The sequence below is a fragment of the Echeneis naucrates genome, chromosome 8 (genome assembly GCF_900963305.1).
Source record: "Echeneis naucrates chromosome 8, fEcheNa1.1, whole genome shotgun sequence".
In the NCBI taxonomy this organism is placed as follows: Eukaryota; Metazoa; Chordata; class Actinopteri; order Carangiformes; family Echeneidae; genus Echeneis; species Echeneis naucrates.
The window spans coordinates 11,305,199-11,323,425 of NC_042518.1; the positions used below are offsets into that span (position 1 = coordinate 11,305,199).

Here is an 18,227-nt window from a genome sequence, read left to right on the forward strand (position 1 = left end):
TGAGCGTTGGTAACTGTCTGTTTCTGTTTTCTTGACGTTGTGCAGGAAGTGTTCGCTCCAGGGGCAGTTCATTCACTGGCAGAAGTAGATTCAGATGGAGTACACGTAGTGTTTTAGGTCCTTTTTCAGGCTGCACTTCATACACTGAGCTATTATCAACTCTCTCCACAAGACGGTGCACTACCTGCTCCCAGTAAGCCCGCAGCTTGCCAAGCCCAATTTGCTCTGACAAATTTTTCACCAGCACTCGGTCACCTGGCTGAAGAACAACACCCCATACTGTCCCTTGCCTTTGGCTGAAGATTTTTGACTGTTGTTTGCCGCAATTTCATATGCAGAACGTATCCTCTCTGCCCATTTCTCTGCGTACGTCTGCCAATCAGGTGTTCCAGACTCTCTTGGGTGGGAGCAGTAAGTCAGCGGTTAGTGTGGAGGTCGACCGTACAAGAGGAAGAATGGGGAAAAGCTGGTGGCTTCATGCCTGCTGACAGGCATGCACGACACGTGGAAGGTGATCTTTCCGTTGACTCTTTCTCCTCTTCTAGTGTGCGCATCTGAAGAAGTGTTCAGTTCAGTCTCTCCACTGGGTTACCCTGCGGGTGGTAAGGTGTTGTTTGTGAATGCTCCATACCCGCCAGCTGCTCCAACCTGCTGAACAAACTGTTCTCAAAATCCTTACCCTGATCATGGTGGAGCTTCTCAGGATAGCCGGAGCGAGGGATGAAGCATGGCAAAGCGTGTGAAATGGTCAACAACAACAAGGATGACTTGACTCTGTTCCAGGTGGAGATATTCGATACACACTAACTGAAATGGGCTGCTTGTGGAGATGTGTCCCATGGGCGCTCTCTGGGGAAGATTAGGACGTTTCTGTTTAATGCAGGCACATCTTTTGTTAACGTAATTCTTTATGTCATGTTGCATATTGGGCCAATAAAACCTCTCACGGGCAAGATGGGTTACCTTCTCTGCCCCGACGTGGCTCATGTCATTGTGCAGTCTTTAGCACCATGGGTTTCAACTTTTCAGGGAGAACAAGCTGCTTGTGCTGTTCAGTCTGTCAGCAAAGAATCCCATCATCCAACACCAGCTTATTCCACTCATACAGCAGTCTCTTGGTCTCTTTCCTTGTGTTTCTCATCTCTTTCATTAGGAGCCCAGTTTTGCAGTTTTAGAGAGACAATTTCCTTGATGGCTGGATCGTCTTGTTGTGCTGCACAGATGTTTTCTGGTGTAACACTGAGAATGCGGTCGGCTGGCACAACATCTGCATTCTCTGCATGAGGTGTCTGGATTCCTCACTCACAAACCCTCGATGGTATGCACTTCCTTTGAGCCAGGATGGAGAACCACGTATTGCCCTGCAAGCTGTCAAGGAAGTCCACACAAAGTCTCAGACTCTGGTCCTTTTTCCGGACACAAACCACTGGGGAGGAATAAGAAGACAGATTTGCGGATCCAACTTCGGTCTAGGAGATTCTGCACATACTCTTTCACCTCCTTATTCGAGGGCTCGGGTATAGAGTTGTAGCACTTCTGAACCGGGTCGTTATCCACAACATTGATCTTGAGCTGTAGGTTGGGTATACAGCCTATGTCTCCCTCTCCTCTTGCAAACACATCAGATTCCTCAAAAAGCATTTGGTGCACAACCTCCTGCTGCTGATGATCAAGACGGTCTAAACTGACAGGAGGATGTCACTTTTGTTGTACGTGTGATTCTGCTGAGTTGCTGGTCCTCTCACTGGTGTTGTTGGTTGGGCTGACCTGTGCAGTGCACAGGTGTGTGTCACTGTTTGACATTGCTGGCTGCTGGGAAGATGAACAGGGATTTACTGGCCTGCTGTCAATGAATTCTTCAATACAGCCTAATGCTGTTGGTGGTGACAGGAATATGCCATGCTTGGGGGAGTTACAGACTGAGATTTTTACAGCTTTGGGGGTAACAGGTGGCACATCAACCAATGCAGAAAACAGTTCTTTGCCTCTGGCAGGAGACTCTCCAAGGTGGGTTCAAATAACATTGTTCCTCCCTTTGGCCACGACCTGACATGAACCTTTATTTCACAAATTCGGCCACTTGGAACTGCGAGACCCCTCTTTCCTACTCCGATGGTGTCATTCCTAAGTGTTTCCTGAGCTGGTGTTTCAGTGATTACAGTGACAATGGTTCCCTGGCTTCTCAAGACTATCTAGAATGATTTCCTTTATCACATTGAACCCTAGCAGTAGACTACTAATACAGCTCCGACTCATTAGCGTGGGTACATTCATGGCTACTTGACCGTGTTTTGCACGTTTGATTTCCACTAGTAGTTCAGTCCACCCCTCAAAAGGTACATCTGTCCCATGAGCTGCTGTGATTCTGAGTGGATCTTCTGGCAGTTTTTAAAGTGACTGAATTTTGGCATTGGGCAGGTTTTCTTCTAGCCAGGACTTTTCCAGTATGGTGACCTGTGCTCCACTATCCAGTAACATGTCAGTCTTCACACATTTGAGACAGCAGGTAACATGCATCTTTTGCCTATCAGCTTTGCATCCCGATTTCCTTTCCTTGCTCTGTGTTTTAATGGTGGCTGGCTGTTAGATGGACTCATGGAGTTGTGGCTGATGACTGTGACAAGTGACACTGGTTTTTGTTTGGTGACTGGTGGTCCCTCCCCAGTGACCTCACCACGTTTTTCCGCTAGTTTGGTCTTTGACAGGCAACCAACAGCTCGGTTAGCTTCCTTGCCACACCTGAAGCAGTGGTTGTAGCTTGTAGTCCCTCGTGCTATGCATGGCTTGGGCGGTGACACAGTACTTACTGTGTCGACTTGTGACTGCTCTGGGGTACTGGTCATAGGAGCTTTTTCAATAGTTTTTGCCAAGGCTGAAACATGTACTGTCAGTTCATATATAGCTGTGCCGTTGGCCTGGACTTCAGTTTTAGTTTGCAGAGCACTGGCTTGAACTTCAGCTGGAGGCTGGACTGCATGTTGCCTCTCCCCTTGTTGCGTGGCATTGACTGTGACTGTTTTGGTTTTGTATGTTTGCCTTAGGCGTGCCTGTCTCCCAACCTCTTCACGAACTGACTTTGTATTTATCTCTAGGATAAAATCATCAGTTACACTTATGTTGCTAAAAAGAGGTTTAAGGTCTCGCCTGACATGTGCATATTTCTTACTCATATACACTTACTGCATTGCTAAGCTCCTGAAATAACTGTACTACTCTTGTCTAACAGGTGTGCTCTGAGGAAAAGCTTGAGCTCAGCTACGGTTAGAAGAAATATTTTACTAACGGTCACATTAATATTATTTATTTTTGTTGAACGTATGGGTGTGTGTGTGCATGATTATGTGTAAAGTGATATTTTTAATAACATATTCTCCACAGAGAGCTTACAAATTGACTAATTAAAATGAAAGCATCCACTTTTTTAATGATTTGTCACTTCAGAACATCAAATAAGGGAAGTAGTTTTTGTACAGCTGATCAACCAGCTCCAGTCACTGTGAGTCTCTGGCACAATAATAAACAGCAGAGTCTTCAGTCTTCAGACCGTCCATCTGCAGATACAGCTGCTGTTTGCTGTTGTCTCTGGAGATGGTGAACCGGCCCTGGACTGACTGAGAGTAATATTTGCTGCTGCCACCACCATCAGCAGCGATCCACTCCAGTCCTTTTCCAGGAGCCTGTCTGATCCAGCCCATCCAGTAGCTGCTGAATGAGAATCCAGAGGCTGAACAGGTCAGTCTGTGGGATTCTCCAGGTCTTTTAACTGCTGGTTCAGATTCTGTCAGAGTCTGACCATCAACACCTGTAGAAAGAAAAAGATCATAGAGTCAGCTGTTTGAAGCTGCTACCATTTCAAACTAAGAATCAGAGAAACTCTTGACCTGCCCAGCAGAGAGTTAACAGCAGCAGTCCTGTCCTGTAGTCCATCATGTTAAACTGTGTGTCCACTGTCCTCTGTCTTCCTCTCTGCAGTCAGATAAGTAGAGGTGGAAGACATCTGAGTTTTGCATGGACTCCTCCTCACAGGGAGCAGAGAGGTGGACTGGACTGTGACTCCACTTTGTGTTTTGTTAAATCATTGAGGAGAATTTGGTGATGACAACTTTGAAGTCATTCATTTGACGGTTTTACAAACAATGTGTTGGAATCTTGTCCATGAAAATATCAGTAACTGTTTTCTCCTCAGCAGCTTCTGGTTACATTTCAAAATGACATTTTGTTTAGAGGTCATACAAGTAAAGTCACTTTCATCACATTAAAAACTCTAAATGTTCATTGATTATTCTGACTTTTTAATCAATAAGAAAAATTTATGTAATTGATTAAAGTCATTGTGAGGACGACCAGAAAGAGTAAAGCTGTTGATACTGTCATGAATGATGAATCTGTACATTGATCAAAGAGAAACTGAACTTACATCCAACAACTCAATCAAATTAATAATAATAGAGACATTTTGGAAAATGAAATGAATAATTATTATTTGGTAATTGTGAATTACCAAATTCATTTTCCTAAATTTTCATAAATTCATAATTTTTAATTATATAAAATCTATTTCCAACATCTTTACAGGAAAAAGTAAATTTTTGTAACTTCAGATGGTCTCAATGGTCTAATAATATAATTAATATCAGACTTTTTATTCAGTCAGTTCTTCTCAGTGAGCTGGTGTGAAACCATCAGTGGTCTGAGGGCTCCTCCTCTGGTGGCTTCATGTATCAAGTGTTCAGGCACTGAGGGCTTTTTGTTCAGGTCTACTGATGCTTTGTGTTATTGTGAGTCTCTGGCACAGTAATACACAGCAGAGTCTTCAGGCTGCAGATTCTGTCCATTTAGAGTCACTCTGTTGTTGGAAGAGTCTAAGTCGATGCTGAACTTGTTCTTCAGTGAATCTTTGTAGTATGAGCTGCTGCCCACTCTACTTCCAATCCACTCCAGTCCTTTCCCTGCAGGTTGTCTGATCCAAGCTGTCCAGTAGCTGTTAACAGAATAAGAGACCTGACAGGTGATGGTCAGACGTTGACCTGGCTGAACAGTCTCAGAGTCTGGCTGTGTCAACTGTTCACACTTCACACCTGTTAAAGAGGAAGAAAATCATTTTGTTTTTCATCAATTCCAAACACAGAAATGTTGAGTGAGACAAATCCAGAGAGACTCACAGGATCCAGCTGCCAACAGCAGCAGCAGAGCTACAGAAAACATGGTTTATGGTGAAAGTGATGAGCTGTGAACTCCACTGACAGTCTGATGGGAAGTTTTTATAGCTGAGGAACAAGGAAGGTCCCTGAGTTTGCATAGAACCAAACATATCTGGAAGTAGGAGGATGATATCATGAAAGAAGCTTCCACAAATAAAATTATTTTATGTGCAGAAAAAAAAAAAAAATCCAGTGAATAATGTGATTTTACTTCAGATTGAAATGTAACATTTTCAAATTGTCCATGTTAACTTTTCCATCTGTAAATACGACAGAAATCATTCTGTATCACAAGCTTTGTCATCTGACTGAAGAATAAATCAATGATGAGGTCGTGTAAGTTGGAAAACTTGTAAGTCACCAAAAATTATTTCCAAAAACTTGAATGTAAATGATGATTTAATGGTGATGATGTGCACTCATGGAAACAAAAGGAACAAATGTGATGTGTTTTTCAGTCCAGGGCTGAAGTGTCAGTCAGCTGGGATCAATAACAACAGCAGATATCAGTGTTTCCTTTTAGGTCCAAAAGACACAGAAAATTGTCACTGCCTGACCTCTAGTGGTTTGAAAACACAAACTCCAACATCATTATGAACTGAGCCATGAATAACTTTTAATGTGACATCATTTCCAGGCATAACTTTGTATTTCCACATAATCAAAATATTGACGCTATTTAACGCAGTTTTTTTTTCATTCTTCTATTATTATTATTTTATTTGTATTAGTAAAATAAATATATTTTTATTTTATTTTTACTCTGAGATGCCAGCTGTGATTGGCTCCAGCAGCCACCACACCCTGATGGAGAAGGGGTTGAAAACTGTCGTAGGAACACTGTTCAGGTTGCAGGAACGTGTCGGCCTGTGAACGTCCCCCCACAGAACTGGGTCAGCTCCTCGGTCACATGTTGGTTCCTGAAGTCTGTTTTGCCCCAAAGCCCCTTTATGGCACGGTCTTAAGCAGCTGCTGTTTTGTCTTTGGCTTGTTGTATTTTAACTTTGATAGCACTGAACTGTTTTAGATTGAACCAACTGCTTTGTTTTCTTGACATCAACTGTGTCCTTTGGTAGCATTTATTCCATATTGTTTATTCTCTTTAGTGCAGATATCAGCTCAGCCCGACCACGGTGGTATCATCTGCAAACTTGATGATGCTGTTTGAGAGATGGGTCGGGGAGCAGTCATGTGTGTAAAGAGCAAACAGGAGGGGGCTCAATACACATCCTTGAGGGGAGCTGGTGCTGAGTGTGATGGTGGAGGAGAGGTTGGGGCCAAGTTTCACGGACTGTGGGCGGTCTGTGAGGAAGTCCTTGATCTACAGGCAGATGGGGCACCGGGGTGATGTGATTGAATGCTGAGCTGAAGTCCAAGAAGAGCTCCCCAGGTGCTCCAGGTGGCTCAGCGCAGTGTGGAGCGCTATGGTGATAGCATCCTCTGTGTAGGCAAACTGGTGGGGGTCCAGAGTGGGAGGCAGACAGGCCCTGATGTGTTGAGAGATCAGTCTTTCAAAGCACTTCATGACCACAGGTGTAAGTGCAACTGTAGTCATTGATGCTCTCCACTGCTGACTTCTTGGGGACGGGGATGATGGTGGAGGCTTTGAGGCAGGGTGGGATGAAAGCCTGCGACAGGGACAGGTTGAAGATGCTGTTGAAAACTCCAGCCAGTTGGTCGACACACGCTCTGAGTACCTTACCAGGTACGCCATCGCCATCCTTCTTGTCTCCCACAGCCTTCCTTGGTTGCTGTGCAGAGCAGACTCCACCTTCTTATTGAGGACATGTAACCCATTTCTACCATCCATTTATTGTCTTGGAGTGTTCTGTTTATTTTGCCTTATGCCTATTTTCCTGAAATTTTAGATTCTTATATTATAATAAAGCTGACATATTTGCTCCAGGGAATGCAAAACACCTTTATTCGTGGCAGAGACATCCACCTTGGGCTAGAGAGAGGGGGCCAGCACAGCAGCCACACACACACACTTCGGCACTACAATGACCAGATGGAGTATTTGGGTGTTTTTCATACAAGTGGCTCATATGTGCACCTGTAACCTCGGCCATGAAATTTCAATGCTCATTGTAGTTTCTCTGTTCTGGAGCTCTTTGGATGACTTTATCTTCTCTTTATCAAGAGAACAACAGGCCTAACCTTTAGTTGTGTAGCTGGTCATATTTTTGACTCCTTCTTATGGACATCATGAATAAGTCAGTCTTTTGTTTGGAAAATGAAAACATATATATATATTTTTTTTAATGATCTGTCACTTCAGAACATGAAATAAGGGAGGGAAGTTTTGTACAGCTGATCAACCAGCTCCAGTCACTGTGAGTCTCTGGCACAATAATAAACAGCTCTGCTGAGAATGACATCTGCAAATTGCAAAATGACATTGAAATTAATCAACTAATTTGTGAGAGTCTGCTTCAACACACACAAAAATCATCAAGTCCAAGTACAGATCAACATTGACTGATGACCACCTTTTAACCAGCTGCTACAGTCCTGACTACAGAAACTAGCTTCCTCCTCCCAGTGCCTGGTCTCCCACTAAGGTAGGAAGTGGTTTCTTTTTTCCAAACTGTGAGATCTACCAGTTTGGTATCTGGTTTATTTTTCTGTTTGGTTCATATTAAGGTCAGTTACAGTTCTGGCTCCCTTTGCAGACTGCCAACTGTATGTGTGTGTGTGTGTGTGTGTGTGTGACAGAGAGAGAAGCAGAGAAAGTGGGTTTGTGTTACAGCGGCCTATGCAGACTGGTTTGTGTGTGTTTGTTTGAGAGAGGAGGGAGGGTTTGTGATGTGATGATGTCAAATGGTTATGGGACAGTGTTGTGAGGTTAGTTACTGCAGGCTGGAAACGATGTGTGGGGGTTTGTCATGTTGAAACTGGACTGGTAGATCTCTGGAGGCTGGCTACTTGAAAAGTTGATCTTGGGCCAAAAAAGGTTGGGCACCCCGCAGTAGAGGAAGCATCCCTCCACAGAGGAGGAGGCCTCAGACATCTTTATTTACTCATCTCATTTAGTTAATGAAAACACCATCATCTTATTGACAATTTGACTTTGCAGCTGGTTGACAGTCTGCACTTTTACATTTTTCGAAAATGCAAATTATGTTTTTTGAAGCCAAAGAGACACCTGGAGCTTTGAGAAGAAATGAACTACTTAGGAAATGAAACCTGTACGAGGATATGCAAAAGATGAACCACTGAGTTCAACAGGAAAATATTTTTATTTTTTTATGTAAAAGTGAAAAATGTGTCTGTTCAGAAAGATGGTTTTTATATTCATCAATGCTCAGAAATTATTTCCAATAGTTTCACTTTAGTTTTCTGACGAGATTCGTCATCTGTGAACTCACCATTTTAAAGTGCAGTTGTTCTTTGTAGTCTAGTGATTATTTTGAGGTAAATTCAGAAGGTTGGTGAAGTTCAATGACTCAAAAAAAATCTGAGGCTGGAAAAAATGATTAAAATATCACTGAATCATAGTTGAACTATTTACAGTGAGGTTGTCGTATGAGGACTGAAGGTTTTTGTACAGCTGATCAACCAGCTCCAGTCACTGTGAGTCTCTGGCACAATAATAAACAGCAGAGTCTTCAGTCTTCAGACGGTCCATCTGCAGATACAGCTGCTGTTTGCTGTTGTCTCTGGAGATGGTGAACCGGCCCTGGACTGACTGAGAGTAATATTTGCCGCTGCCACCACCATTGCTAATTTCTGCAATCCACTCCAGTCCTTTTCCAGGAGCCTGTCTGATCCAGCCCATGTAGTAGCTGCTGAATGTGAATCCAGAGGCTGAACAGGTCAGTCTGTGGGATTCTCCAGGTCTTTTAACTGCTGGTTCAGATTCTGTCAGAGTCTGACCATCAACACCTGTAGAAAGAAAAAGATCATAGAGTCAGCTGTTTGAAGCTGCTACCATTTCAAACTAAGAATCAGAGAAACTCTTGACCTGCCCAGCAGAGAGTTAACAGCAGCAGTCCTGTCCTGTAGTCCATCATGTTAAACTGTGTGTCCACTGTCCTCTGTCTTCCTCTCTGCAGTCAGATAAGTAGAGGTGGAAGACATCTGAGTTTTGCATGGACTCCTCCTCACAGGGAGCAGAGAGGTGGTCTGGACTGGACCATAACCTGGAGAGTATTAATCCCCACTGAGAGAAAAGACTTCAGATGCTGAATCTTGTGACTTGAATCTTGTTTCTTTAGAGAAAAAAGGTATTTGTCTCATAAAATTCGACATGGTGTTGAAATTAATATCAAAACATTTTCTCTCTTTATTGTAATTGTGTTGATTAATCATGACTTGACTTACTTTTGATTCGGCATGATTTGAAGATTTATATCTTAGTTTGTGGGAAAATAATTTATTTCTATAATTTATTCTCTGTAATTAGGTCCTTGTGCTGTTAATAACATTAATTGTTTTTACAGACTTCATGTTTTTTTTATTCTTTTTGTATCTGCATGAGTGTGCGGTTTGCTATTGATTTGTTTATTTGTTTCGATACAATAACATAACAGAAATAAATATATTTTGTTTGAGTGGTTCTATTTTAAACTATTTCATCCTCAACAGAAATATTTAATTATTTCAAAACTATAACAGTTTGACCTGACTGGTGGTTGGTTTGTGGAAATACATGCAATGAAATATTAGTGATAATGATATCAAAGTATTCAAATTGAATCAAATTGAATATGTTGCACGAAATCATACCAGCTACATCAAAGGACTTTACATTCAGAGCACGTCCAGACCAAACTCTTTATGGATTTGTTTAAGAGACCCAACATATCCCTCCAAGAGCAAGCACAGCAAACATTACAGTGTATTATTCACTGTTAGGACTGTTTAAGACTGTTTCCCTCTTTACTGTCACAGTGAGCTGGTGTGAAACCATCAGTGGTCTGAGGGCTCCTCCTCTGGTGGCTTCATGTATCAAGTGTTCAGGCACTGAGGGCTTTTTGTTCAGGTCTACTGATGCTTTGTGTTATTGTGAGTCTCTGGCACAGTAATACACAGCAGAGTCTTCAGGCTGCAGATTCTGTCCTGTTATCGTAACTCTTCAGCAGAAGTCTCTCTGCTGTAGCTGAACTTGTTCTTCAGGGCTTCATTTTGATAAAAGCCTCCTCCTCCCCACCGATGACAAATCCAGTCCATCGGCTTTCCTTCACGCTGTCTGATCCAACCTGTTGCGTAGCTGTTATCAGTCAGAGAATAACCAGAGACCTGACAGGTGATGGTCAAAGATTGTCCAGGCTGAACAACCTTTGAGTCTGGCTGGATGAGATCAATACTGTACACACCTGTGGAAAAAGAAATCAGCATTATCTCCATCAGTCATCTGAATGTTGACTGTTTCTAAAGTGTTTATTAGTGTGAATCCACTGAAAGCTCCTCACAGGATCCAGCTGCCAGCAGCTGTATCAGAAGCACAGAGAACATGGTTGATGTTGAAGCTGAACTGATGTGAGCTCTTCTGTCCTCTCACTGACACACAGACACACACTTCACTTCTTTATGAGGAACCTTCATTTGCATGTTGCTGAGTATTAAAATTTTTCTTTTGTCAAGAAAGTGAAGGAATAAAAATCATATAAAGACTTGGGTTTCCTGGAGGTAGTTGATAGATTCAAATAAATGTATTTGGGCCCAAATGTCCACAATCCACCAGTTACTTTCTGTGGACAGTCCCAGTAGGTAGTTACTGTAAGACAAGCTTTAACAATGTGAGGGAAACTAGTAAAGTAGAAATTTGAATTTTCTAATATCAAATCTCCTCCTTGTTCTCTCACTAGAGCTCAGTGAAGAAATCACCAGAGACCATTTCATCAAGAGAACAACAGGCCTAACCTTTAGTTGTGTAGCTGGTCATATTTTAAACTCCATCTTATGGACATGATGAATAAATAAGCTTGTTGTTTCATTCCTTTGTTAATTCTGACACTTTGGGTCTTTCACTACAACGACTGAAAACTTGTCAAACATTTTTCAAGTTCGAATCAGTTTTCAAAGATCAGTTAGTTATGATGAATGTGATGAGCTGTTATAAAAAAAAAAAGAGGCTTTAACTGTCCTCCGAAGGTTTCATGTGGACCAACAATATGTGGTTGACTTCAATAAAATCTATTTACAATGATGAAAAATATTTTACTCACGGTCACATTAATTTTATTTATTTTTGAACGTTTTGTGAGTGTGTGTGTATAATTATGTGGAAAGTGATCTGTTTATGAACATTTTCTCCTCAGAGAGCTTTGACAACATTTTTTACAAATTAAAATGAAAGCATGCAATTTTTAATAATCTGTCACTTCAGAACATCAAATAAGGGAGGAAGGTTTTTGTACAGCTGATCAACCAGCTCCAGTCACTGTGAGTGTCTGGCACAATAATAAACAGCAGAGTCTTCAGTCTTCAGACGGTCCATCTGCAGATACAGCTGCTGTTTGCTGTCGTCTCTGGAGATGGTGAACCGGCCCTGGACTGACTGAGAGTAATGTTTGGTGCTGCCACCACTGCTGCTAATATATGCGATCCACTCCAGTCCTTTTCCAGGAGTCTGTCTGATCCAGCCCATGTAGTAGCTGCTGAATGTGAATCCAGAGGCTGAACAGGTCAGTCTGTGGGATTCTCCAGGTCTTTTAACTGCTGGTTCAGATTCTGTCAGAGTCTGACCATCAACACCTGTAGAAAGAAAAAGATCATAGAGTCAGCTGTTTGAAGCTGCTACCATTTCAAACTAAGAATCAGAGAAACTCTTGACCTGCCCAGCAGAGAGTTAACAGCAGCAGTCCTGTCCTGTAGTCCATCATGTTAAACTGTGTGTCCACTGTCCTCTGTCTTCCTCTCTGCAGTCAGATAAGTAGAGGTGGAAGACATCTGAGTTTTGCATGGACTCCTCCTCACAGGGAGCAGAGAGGTGGTCTGGACTGGACCATAACCTGGAGTATTAATCCCCACTGAGAGAAAAGACTTCAGATGCTGGATCTTGTGACTTGAATCTTGTTTCTTTCGAGAAAAAAGGTATTTGTCTCATAAAATTCGACATGGTGTTGAAATTAATATCAAAACATTTCCTCTCTTTACTGTAATTGTGTTGATTAATCATGACTCACTTTGATTCAGCATCATTTAAAGATTTATATCTTGTAGGAAAATAATTTATTTCTATAGTTTATTCTCTGTAATTAGGTCCTTGTGCTGTTAATAACATTAATTGTTTTTACAGACTTCATATTTTTTTTATTCTTTTTGTATCTGCATGAGTGTGCGGTTTGCTATTGATTTGTCTATTTGTCTCGATACAATAACATAACAGAAATAAATATATTTTGTTTGAGTGGTTCTATTTTTAACTATTTCATCCTCAACAGAAATATTTAATTATTTCAAAACTATAACAGTTTGACCTGACTGGTGGTTGGTTTGTGGAAATACATGCAATGAAATATTAGTGATAATGATACCAAAGTATTCAAATTTAATCAAATTGAAGATATTGCACCAAATCATACCAGCTACATCAAAGGACTTTACATTCAGAGCACGTCCAGACCAAACTCTTTATGGATTTGTTTAAGAGACCCAACATATCCCTCCAAGAGCAAGCACTGCAAACATTACAGTGTATTATTCACTGTTATGACTGTTTAAGACTGTTTCCCTCTTTACTGTCACAGTGAGCTGGTGTGAAACCATCAGTGGTCTGAGGGCTCCTCCTCTGGTGGCTTCATGTATCAAGTGTTCAGGCACTGAGGGCTTTTTGTTCAGGTCTACTGATGCTTTGTGTTATTGTGAGTGTCTGGCACAGTAATACACAGCAGAGTCTTCAGGCTGCAGATTCTGTCCATTTAGAGTCACTCTGTTGTTGGAAGAGTCTAAGTCGATGCTGAACTTGTTCTTCAGTGAAACTTTGACATATTCATCCCTACTCATCCACTCCAGTCCTTTCCCTGCAGGTTGTCTGATCCAATGTGTGTAGTAGCTGCTAACAGAATAAGAGACCTGACAGGTGATGGTCAGACGTTGACCTGGCTGAACAGTCTCAGAGTCTGGCTGTGTCAACTGTTCACACTTCACACCTGTTAAAGAGGAAGAAAATCATTTTGTTTTTCATCAATTCCAAACACAGAAATGTTGAGTGAGACAAATCCAGAGAGACTCACAGGATCCAGCTGCCAACAGCAGCAGCAGAGCTACAGAAAACATGGTTTATGGTGAAAGTGATGAGCTGTGAACTCCACTGACAGTCTGATGGGAAGTTTTTATAGCTGAGGAACAAGGAAGGTCCCTGAGTTTGCATAGAACCAAACATATCTGGAAGTAGGAAGATTATATCATGAAAGAAGCTTCCACAAATAAAACAATTTTATGTGTAAAATTAAAACAGTATTGACAGTGAATGAATTGATTTTCTTTCAGACTGAAATGTAACATTTTCAAATTGTCCATGTTAACTTTTCCATCTGTAAATACTACAGAAATCATTCTGTATCACAAGCTTTGTCATCTGACTGAAGAATAAATCAATGATGAGCTCGTGTAAGTTGGAAAACTTGTAAGTCACTAAAAATAATTTCCAAAAAATGGAATGTAAATGATGATTTAATGGTGATGATGTGCACTCATGGAAACAAAAGGAACAAATGTGATGTGTTTTTCAGTCCAGGGCTGAAGTGTCAGTCAGCTGGGATCAATAACAACAGCAGATATCAGTGTTTCCTTTTAGGTCCAAAAGACACAGAAAATTGTCACTGCCTGACCTCTAGTGGTTTGAAAACACAAACTACAACATCATTATGAACTGAGCCATGAATAACTTTTAATGTGACATCATTTCCAGGCATAGCATCTAACAACATTCACAGATTTCCTGATAATCACTAATAAAGTGCCAAAACACAGACAAACCCATTTTGACTGATCATGTGTTTCATGGTTTAGCGGCCATCCTTCAGCCATCCTAAAAAAATGACTGTTAATATTATTATTGATTTCATTATTGTTTAATTGTTTGACTTGTGATGACCGAAATCCAAAATGCAAAAAAGCCAAAATCCTTGGGAGGAGTTAGATTTAACCTTTTCTAAGTTTCGTAGGAATTACTCAATGTTTTTGAGGTCAATTTGTAAATGTAAGTCTAATACTACACTAGTGTTAGAAAATTGATGAGATTGAAGAGGATTGGGATTTTTATTTCAATCCTTGTAATAAAACACTCACAGATATCAGCACTCTCATGAATCCAATACAGAAAGAAGTGAATGTTCTCAGTGATGATAAATGGAGGAAGTAGTTTTTGTATGACTCTTCTATCAGCGTCTCTCACTGTGTGTCTGGCACAGTAATACACTGCTGTGTCCTCTGTTTTCAGGCTGCTCATCTGCAGATAGACTTTACTGCTGGAGTCGTCTCTGGAGATGGTGAATCTGCCCTGGACTGACGGAGAGTAATAGATCGGAGTACTAGAAGTGTGCACCAAAGCGATCCACTCCAGTCCTTTTCCAGGAGCCTGTCTGATCCAGTTCCATACTGAGCCTCTGAAGTTAAACCCAGATGTTGTGCAGGTCAGTCTGTGGGATTCTCCAGGTCTTTTCACTGCTGGTTCAGACTCTGTTATGGTCTGACCTTCAGCACCAATCCAAACAAACAAAACAACAACCAGCAGGGTGAGCTGTGTGTCAGCCATGTTGACAGTTTGCTGAGTAGGTTTTTGACTCTACTGATCTTCTTTATAAATAATGTAAACTGGATCAGTGTGAGAATTTGTTTACAGGAAGCTCCTCCTACCCATGACGTGCTTTTCTAGTCAAATTCAAAGGCTATAAAAGCAGAACACGAATAAAATAACAGATATACAATATGAGAAATCTATTTGTAATTTGGATGACGAAAGAAATTCAAACTCAGAAGGAAACACGTATGAAGATAAATAATAGATAATGTTAGAATTACTGCTGACTCCTGATTATTGTGGAAGAAAATCAGATAACAGCATTTATTAAAGACCTTAATGTTATGAGCAAATAGTACAAAGATCAGATATTCATTGGACCATAAAAAGCAAACAATAATTGAAAAAAATATATATTTTAGCTCGTATAAAATAATATCCAAACTTACATGTCACACATTTAACATATGTCGCCACAAAATAAAAAGTTGTCAGTAGATGTGAGTAAGTTGTGAAGAGGAAACAGAGATATGACTGTGGTCACATTGTTCCCACAGATTTCTGGACTGATGAAGGAAGAGAACAAATCCAATTCAACTCTCAGATGTCTAATCATGAAGGCTTCCATATATTGTGGAGACGTGGCTCATATGACTCATGACTGGTTATCTAAAAGCTCATTTGTTAGAAGGTGTGTAATTACCATACCATCAAGAGGCAGCATCAGGAGCTTGTTCAGCTAGAGAGTAATCCAAGCATCCAACAGCTACAGAGACACCAGCTTTGAGGCCCTACAACACTGATGTTAGATAACGAGTCATTTCCTTTCTTTCACTCTTTTCTATGTTACTATGTTGGCCTGAAGTCACCTGCGGTACTATAACCTGAAATGATTCAAAAGGAGTGCAAGCACATACAGCTGTAATCATAAATCACTTGTTGTGTTGACAAAAACATCTTCCCTGAAGTTGTTAACTTCTTGAATGTTTCTGCTGCTTCTTTCTGTGAGGAAAAAATGGGAACGGGAAAACCTGGGACAGGAGCAAGTCAGAACGAGATGAGCACACAGTCTGAAACATGGAGCTGATGAAACCTGGACGAGACGACCTGGTTGTTGTACTGCAGAGAGGCAGTCAGCAGAATCAGCAGGTGAACTGGGGGAAGGGGGAAGGCATTCAGTGAGGCCAGGCTGGAGACACACACACACTGATGGGTGACAAGAACACAGAAAAATTATGAATTTTTTATTCTTATCTCAATATATATAAAAAAATATCATATCATAAGAAATGTATAAAATTTGGGAATTATTGATAAAACAATTCATGAGATCAGGACTGAAGGTTTTTGTACAGCTGATCAACCAGCTCCAGTCACTGTGAGTCTCTGGCACAATAATAAACAGCAGAGTCTTCAGTCTTCAGACCGTCCATCTGCAGATACAGCTGCTGTTTGCTGTTGTCTCTGGAGATGGTGAACCGGCCCTGGACTGACTGAGAGTAATATTTGCTGCTGCCACCAGTGTTTATCCAGGCAATCCACTCCAGTCCTTTTCCAGGAGCCTGTCTGATCCAGTTCATCTCAAAGCTGCTGAATGTGAATCCAGAGGCTGAACAGGTCAGTCTGTGGGATTCTCCAGGTCTTTTAACTGCTGGTTCAGATTCTGTCAGAGTCTGACCATCAACACCTGTAGAAAGAAAAAGATCAGAGAGTCAGCTGTTTGAAGCTGCTACCATTTCAAACTAAGAATCAGAGAAACTCTTGACCTGCCCAGCAGAGAGTTAACAGCAGCAGTCCTGTCCTGTAGTCCATCATGTTAAACTGTGTGTCCACTGTCCTCTGTCTTCCTCTCTGCAGTCAGATAAGTAGAGGTGGAAGACATCTGAGTTTTGCATGGACTCCTCCTCACAGGGAGCAGAGAGGTGGTCTGGACTGGACCATAACCTGGAGAGTATTAATCCCCACTGAGAGAAAAGACTTCAGATGCTGGATCTTGTGACTTGAATCTTGTTTCTTTAGAGAAAAAAGATATTTGTCTCATAAAATTCGACATGGTTTTGAAATCAATATCAAAACATTTCCTCTCTTTACTGTAATTGTGTTGATTAATCATGACTCACTTTGATTCAGCATCATTTAAAGATTTATATCTTGAAGGAACATAATTTATTTCTATAGTTTATTCTCTGTAATTAGGTCCTTGTGCTGTTAATAACATTAATTGTTTTTACAGACTTCATATTTTTTTTATTCTTTTTGTATCTGCATGAGTGTGCGGTTTGCTATTGATTTGTTTATTTGTCTCGAGACAATAACATAACAGAAATAAATATATTTTGTTTGAATGGTTCTATTTTTAACTATTTCATCCTCAACAGAAATATTTAATTATTTCAAAACTATAACAGTTTGACCTGACAGGTGGTTGGTTTGTGGAAATACATGCAATGAAATATTAGTGATAATGATATCAAAGTATTCAAATTGAATCAAATTGAAGATATTGCACCAAATCATACCAGCTACATCAATGGACTTTACATTCAGAGCACGTCCAGACCAAACTCTTTATGGATTTGTTTAAGAGACCCAACATATCCCTCCAAGAGCAAGTACTGCAAACATTACAGTGTATTATTCACTGTTATGACTGTTTAAGACTGTTTCCCTCTTTACTGTCACAGTGAGCTGGTGTGAAACCATCAGTGGTCTGAGGGCTCCTCCTCTGGTGGCTTCATGTATCAAGTGTTCAGGCACTGAGGGCTTTTTGTTCAGGTCTACTGATGCTTTGTGTTATTGTGAGTCTCTGGCACAGTAATACACAGCAGAGTCTTCAGGCTGCAGATTCTGTCCATTTAGAGTCACTCTGTTGTTGGAAGAGTCTAAGTCGATGCTGAACTTGTTCTTCAGTGAATCTTTGTAGTATGAGCTGCTGCCTGCTCTCATTCCAATCCACTCCATTTCTTTCCCTGCAGGTTGTCTGATCCAAGCTGTGTAGTAGCCACCAACAGAATAAGAGACCTGACAGCAGCAGGTCACCATGGAACACCATAATCTAGTCTGATAGTAGATAACTGCCATTAAAATACACAGAGTGAAATCTGTTAGTTAAATAACTCTTCATCCATCTAAGAGCACAACCTGTAAACCCATGTGCAGCCATTTTCTCCAGCAGTACACCATGATCTATCAAATCAAAGGCTGTGCTAAAATCTAAAAAGACCGTACCAACATACGTTTGTGCATCAATTTGAAACAGCCAATCATCAGTCATTTGTGCAAATATACGTTTTTCCATGATTTTACTAAAAACAGGTAACATACTGATCGGTCTA

General features: G+C 41.0%; 1 pseudogene and 6 gene segments (V, D, J or C); all 7 read right to left on the reverse strand.

Annotated features, from left to right (window-relative positions):
* Positions 1 to 3,503: 3,503 nt before the first annotated feature.
* Positions 3,504 to 3,933, reverse strand: LOC115048042 (immunoglobulin heavy variable 3-23-like; the record flags this gene model as incomplete). The annotated part of the segment is given in 2 exon segments: positions 3,504 to 3,802; positions 3,882 to 3,933. Coding segments are annotated over 2 exon segments (348 nt in total), but the record flags the coding sequence as incomplete, so codon positions are not given.
* A 730-nt stretch (positions 3,934 to 4,663) lies between these two features.
* On the reverse strand, positions 4,664 to 5,234 carry LOC115048033 (immunoglobulin heavy variable 3-7-like). The segment is given in 2 exon segments: positions 4,664 to 5,078; positions 5,163 to 5,234. Coding segments are annotated over 2 exon segments (348 nt in total).
* A 3,333-nt stretch (positions 5,235 to 8,567) lies between these two features.
* LOC115048008 (Ig heavy chain V region 914-like) lies at positions 8,568 to 9,217 on the reverse strand. The segment is given in 2 exon segments: positions 8,568 to 9,089; positions 9,169 to 9,217. Coding segments are annotated over 2 exon segments (366 nt in total).
* An 854-nt stretch (positions 9,218 to 10,071) lies between these two features.
* LOC115048029 (Ig heavy chain V region MC101-like) lies at positions 10,072 to 10,695 on the reverse strand (annotated as a pseudogene).
* An 891-nt stretch (positions 10,696 to 11,586) lies between these two features.
* Positions 11,587 to 12,031, reverse strand: LOC115048005 (Ig heavy chain V region 914-like). The segment is given in 2 exon segments: positions 11,587 to 11,903; positions 11,983 to 12,031. Coding segments are annotated over 2 exon segments (366 nt in total).
* Positions 12,032 to 12,874: 843 nt separating this feature from the next.
* LOC115048045 (Ig heavy chain V region 5A-like) lies at positions 12,875 to 13,456 on the reverse strand. The segment is given in 2 exon segments: positions 12,875 to 13,300; positions 13,385 to 13,456. Coding segments are annotated over 2 exon segments (336 nt in total).
* A 2,483-nt stretch (positions 13,457 to 15,939) lies between these two features.
* On the reverse strand, positions 15,940 to 16,707 carry LOC115047250 (Ig heavy chain V region 914-like). The segment is given in 3 exon segments: positions 15,940 to 16,098; positions 16,278 to 16,579; positions 16,659 to 16,707. Coding segments are annotated over 3 exon segments (510 nt in total).
* Positions 16,708 to 18,227: the final 1,520 nt, after the last annotated feature.